At 35.9% G+C, this 6,000-nt stretch overlaps 1 protein-coding gene across 1 annotated transcript in view; it reads right to left on the bottom strand.

Moving 5' to 3' along the window:
* GPATCH8 (G-patch domain containing 8) overlaps window positions 1-5,663 on the bottom strand; it is a 142,002-nt gene extending 136,339 nt beyond the window's left edge. Inside the window, exon 1 of the mRNA XM_039331289.1 lies at window positions 5,551-5,663. Within this exon, the coding sequence (XP_039187223.1) occupies window positions 5,551-5,595 (45 nt within the window). The 5' untranslated portion in view covers window positions 5,596-5,663. The remainder of the gene's footprint in view (window positions 1-5,550) is intronic.
* Between the last annotated feature and the right edge of the window lie 337 nt (window positions 5,664-6,000).

The following is a 6,000-nucleotide window of genomic DNA, read 5'->3' on the forward strand; positions in this document are numbered from 1 at the left end:
TCAAACAGGAGAACCTACATCATCTCAGACAAGTAACTATCTAGTCTCTTCTTAAAAATTTCCAGTGATGAAGTGCCCACAATTTCTGGAGGCAAGCTGTTCCACTGGTTAATTGTCCTCACTGTCAGGAAGTTTCTCTTTAATTCCAGGTTGCTTCTCTCTTCGATCAGTTTCCAACCATTGTTTCTCGTCCTTCCCTCTGGTGCTTTGGTAAATAATGTGACACCCCCCCCCTTTTCTTTGTGGCAGCCCTCCAATACTGGAATACTGCTATCATGTCTCCCCTATTTCTTCTTTTATTTAGACTAGCCAAACAAAAGTCCCACAACTGTTCTTCGTATGTTTTAGTCTCCAGGTCTTTGATCATCTTGGTTGGTCTTCTCTGAATTTTTTCCAAATTCTCAACATCTTTTTTTGTGATACGGTGACCAAAATTGGCTGCAGTATTCCAGGTGTGGTCTTACTAGGGTTTTATAAAGTGGTACTAATACTTTGCATGATGTTGAATGTATGCCTCTGTTTATACAACTCAGGATTATATTAGCTTTTTTGGTTACTGCTGCACACTGCTGGCTCATAGTCAAGTGATCGTCCAAGGTCCCTCTCACAATTATTGTTTTTGAGCCAGATCTCGCCTAATTTGTACTTGTACCTTTGATTTTAACTGCCTAAATGTAAAACTTTGCTTTTCTCCACATTGAAACTCATTTTGTTGGATAGGGCCCATTGCTCAAATTTGTCAAGATCTTTTTGGATCCTGAGTTTGTCTTCTGGGGTGTTGGCTACTCCTGTCAGTTTGGTGTCATCTGCAGATTTGATGAGTTCCCCTTCAATTCCCTCATCTAAGTCATTGATGAAGATATTGAAGAGTACGGGCCTAAGATAGAACCTTGTGGTACCCCACTGCTTACTTCTCTCCATGTGGATGTGGTGCCATTGAGGACTACTTGTTGAGTACAGTTTGCCAGCCAGCTACATATCCATCTGATGGTGATGTTGTCTATTCCACCTTTTTCTAGCTTACCAAGGAGTAGGTTGTGGTCTACTTTATCAAATGCCTTACTGAAAACTAAGTATACTACATCCACAGCATTTCACTGGTCTACTAGTTTAGTCACTTTATTGAATAATGAAATAAGATTGGTTTGGCATGATCTCTTTTTAACAAACCCATGCTAGCTACTAGTTACAACTTTGTTTGCTTCTAGTTGTTCACAGATCTGTTTTTTGATTATCTTTTCTAGAATCTTCCCAGGTATTGATATTAAACTGATTAGTCTGTAGTTTCTTGGGTCTGTTTTTTGCCCTTTCTTGAAGATGGGAACGCTTTTCTTAAAAATGGGAACCACTTTCTCTTTCTTAGTTTTTTCTATTTTGTTTTCTATTTTTACCCTTAATTTAAAAAACAATTGTTTCAATAGGTACATACAGTTGTTTTGCATGTATATAGTTTTAGGTCTTTTGTCATTTTTTTCTTGTAATGTGTAAATAAAAAAATTGGAAAAAAAATTGTATCCTATCATTCTGATTAAACAACTGGAGAAAGAACCGGGCCTTTCTAAAGGTCTGCAGGGTCATAAATATATTGGGTGGGAGAATTTCCAAAGGTCAGGGACTATCACCAAGAAGGCAAGCTTTCTGGATCACACAAGATGACATTATTTCAGAGAAGGGACCCAGAGTTTATCCTTTTTGTTGCAGTATGTGGGATGAAGGGAGATCTCAGGTATAATCTGTTTCTACTCTATGTAGGGCTTCATAAATAGCACCTTGAATCCTGTAGTAAAAGCCAGTGTAGTTCCCAACATTTACAGCAGTGGTTCTCAACCTTTTTAATGCCGCGACCCCCAACCGGTCGTTAAGTTGAGGACTACTCAACCGGTCATAAGTCGAGGACTACTCAACTGGTGCAGCACCGTTTGCAGAATGGGAACTTTTGGCGGGCTCAGCAGGGCAGAGACAGCCTGGACAATTCCTATTGGCTTTTGAAAGCCAATAGAATTAGACTCTATTCAAGAGAGTCTATTCTAATGGCTTTCAAAAGCCAATAGAATAAAAGGGAGTAGCACAGCTAAGGAAAAGGGGGAAAAAATGGCGGACTGCGTTGTTTGGCGACCCCTGTGAAATGGTCATTCGACCCCAAATGGGGTCCCGACCCACAGGTTGAGAACCACTGATTTACAGGATATTGTGATATTTTGTTTTTACCTTTTAAAAACAATGTGTAATCTTTGGTTTTATTGTATTTAAATTATACTATTTTCATAGAAGAGGCTAGCAGAGAAATCAAAAGGGGTCTGTGTGGAAAGGAAGTATATTATCTTACATTTATTAAAACAGGATTAACAATACATAATGACTCATAAGTAATAGTTTTTTTCCATATAAGCACGATTTGAGGCATGGTTATGGTTATGTTGTGGATCTTGATGGTATGTACATACCACATGGTGCTTAGTTAACCTTTAGTATTTTTTATTTCTGTGACTACATACAAACATTTAAAATCTTCTAAAATATAGTTTTAATTAAGAAAGTTGGCTATCTCAACTTTTATTTCATCATTACTGTTATGTGAGAATTAGAAAAACCAATCAGATGCAAAGAGTTTGAGACCAGACAGGTCAACAGTACAGGGAGGTCAACCATTCCTCCAGAAGGGACCCGCTCTTCAGTCATTGGGATAAACCATCAAAGATATCAAACTATAAGATTTTATCCACAGGATGTGAGGGGGGGAGTTGAGTCTTATGGGTGATTTTTGGCTTTTATAGCTTTCCAGTACCTTTAATGAAACTAGTTTATTAAATAACAGTACCAATGAATCTCTTATCTGCAAATGTTTTAACAGCAATCTGGTTATTAAACCTAGTACATTATTTTTCTCACTTAGAAATAGAGGGCTGTGGCTTAATCATTTTATGCAAGTTGGTTCAACCAAGTTATTAATTGCTTTAATTATCCAAATAACATGTGTACAGGAATTACATTATTTTTAGGGCTGTGTGATATGATCCTGCAGCTGCTTTAAGGTGTTGCAAACAGGTTCTATGTTTGTGTTCTTTGGAGGTCTAATTTGAAGCTCTCTATATTGCCAGTTATTTTTTTTTAAGACCAGATCATCAGAGATTGTATCCTTGCTCTCTTAGAAGAGAACTGTTTTCTAACTGTCCCTTGCATTATCTTACAAGTACAAGATAAAACAAGAAAATAAGATCCAATTACTTATATATTATATCCCATTAAGAAAATCAAGATAATAAAGATAATAAATGTCTCTACTTAAAAGACATACAGTACATTTTAGATATGCCATATTAATAACTATATGACAATTTCAGGACAATAAAAACCCAACAATCAACTGAATATCTCTGTCAATGTTTAAATAGCAGTTAACTATGAATTTTTTATGAAATAACTGTAAATCTGTATAAATTATATCACTTTTATATGCAAGAAAAAGTTTTTGAGATATTTTACAATAAAACAGACATCAATGGCTGTTGCATTTTTGAAGATAGCTGTTTAAAATATTATCATCCCACAGAATATGTCATATGTCCATTACTAAAAATATTCCTAAAGAAATGGAAGAGGATGTACAACTATCTCCAATTCATGTATCAACATGGTTTCTTGTTTCCAACAATTCAGAAATAAAGTCCTATTGCTGAAGAAAGAACTCCAGAATTATTTCTGCTGCAAACTAGAGTTCACATTTCAGTCTTCATCAGATATCTAGAAAGGAAAGCCAATATTCATTTTCTGCTCCCATTGCTATTACAGATAGGTTCAGCATAATGCAGTACTTTCTTCTGAAACTGCAAAAAGCTTTACTTTTATGCAGGGAACTATAATTACACACATACACACACACATATATACATATAACATATACATACACACATGCCCATTATCTACTCAATAGCCAGTGTTTTTCAAACACAAAGCTAGTATATAAGGTATGATAATACAGATACTCATTTCTAGCAAACACTGACATTTAAAAAAAATAGAAATCTGAATGTAAAGTATATAATATAAACTTTACATCTAAATGTTTATATCAAAATGAATCAATAGTGCAAAAAAGGAGATTCAAGAGATTTTTGACAATGCTTAAACATTCAAAGCTTTTTTATGCAATATGTAAGTAATCATGACTATTATTTGCCTATTGCAAGATTTAAATGATTATAGATAATATTCAATAAGCAAAAACCTTGACAATTTTAAATTGCTGTGTATGTCCAAAATTTCTGCTACAAAGATTTGTTTCTGGCTGGCAAGAAAACCTAAGTAATAAAAGAGGCACCCATAATCAAATAGAAAAGTGAGATAAACTTATTTTAAGTAAATATGTAACTTCAAAAGCTCTTATAGTGATTACCTCCCCTCATTTTAAATAAAGCACATTAGCATTACATTTTAAAGGCTCTAATCATAAAAAAAACTAAACAATGGATGACATAAGAAACATAATTATGTAATCTTAATTAAGCCTATGGAGAAAGGCCAATTAATGATATACACAGGATGGGAAAAAAGGTCATATAGCTTGATCCTTGCTTTCCCATCACCATTCTTCAATCTGCATCAGGCAGCAAAAATTCTGATTTTATAAAGCTACAAAAAACGTGAGTGGAGGATTGTTTTCTTTAAAATGCAAAATCATCAATATAGAAGAAATGATATCCTCATTAACAAGAATTAGCACCTTATTTTTCTTTAATACAACACGTTTTTCCACATGCTAAGGACCGGAAAAGAGAAAATACTAAATAGTACATTTTTAACATCTCCACTTCCATCTTTGATTATTATCAAAGCATTCCCTTCACCATAAAATACCCATTTTTACATTAAACGGAGATCAGATGGAGAAACCATCCTATAATAAGAAGCCCCTTAAAAGTAATTGGAAACGTTCATTACCCAGAAATTCTACCTGAAAGTGTGCATTATACAGGAGAAAAAAGGAGGCCATTTCGTCTACAATATTTAAATCCTTGACGGAAGGCAAGGAAGCGATCAATAAAATATGGTTAGTAATCCTAAAACATTTCTCTTTCTCTTATCCCCTATAAGCTAAAGGGAATAAAAGCAGAATATATACTCTATTCGAGTCAGGTGTATGCATGAAAGAGAAAAAACAAAGAACCTGTCTTTAAGAAACCGGATAAAAAGTATGAAACAGAAGAGCATCATCTCATTCCCAACTAAACTTCAAAAGAGAAAGATTCTATACTATGTTTCTGGGGAGCCACGTCTGCGGTAGAAATCTGACTTGGAAAAGGAAACCTCAATCCCCCCCCCCCCCCGAAAAAAAAACAGCAAAAGGACAAACACCTCAAACGGCTCCGCAAAGATGAACCGAATGGGCGACGGAAACCCTGAACGAAGAGGCCTTAACTATATGGAATAACACTTTGAAGCGAGAGTGGGCACCCCTATTTTCCTTTGACCCCCCCCTCAAAAGGAAGAACAGAGAGCTCCCATATACTACAGTCAAATACAGCCGCCATTTCTCGCCGTGGGTATCGATACCTGGAAGTCCCTGTCTTCGTTGAAGCGGGAAAACCTATCCGCCATTTTCGTTGAGTTCGCCTTTATCTTAGGAGACTGCGACGAAGAGGGGCCTTACGTACTTGACGTGCGCACACTCAGATCGCTTACAGATTCATACAAAGGCTCAGCTTCCGAGTCTGTTTTGCCTTTTGGGGGGGGGGGATTTCAGTGTTTTCTCAAGACTGTGATTGGCCAACAGCGCCCCCACCTTCTCCCTATTAAAAGGCAGCAAAAACAGATTTGCCTGTTCTTTTTAATGAATGGGGAAAAATTTTAAACTTAGGCTTAAAACAAAAAGCTAAGCTTGTGTTCTGTTTACTAGTGAACACTGAATTTGGACTAGATCCAGTTTAAGTAAAGTGCTGCGACTTGAGTATTTAGTATTGGAGATTTTTCGTTAAAAAATTCAAATTTTAGGAATATCACGTA

This window comes from Crotalus tigris, unplaced genomic scaffold, assembly GCF_016545835.1.
Source record: "Crotalus tigris isolate CLP2741 ecotype Arizona unplaced genomic scaffold, ASM1654583v1 scf7180000024437.13266115, whole genome shotgun sequence".
Taxonomy (NCBI): domain Eukaryota; kingdom Metazoa; phylum Chordata; class Lepidosauria; order Squamata; family Viperidae; genus Crotalus; species Crotalus tigris.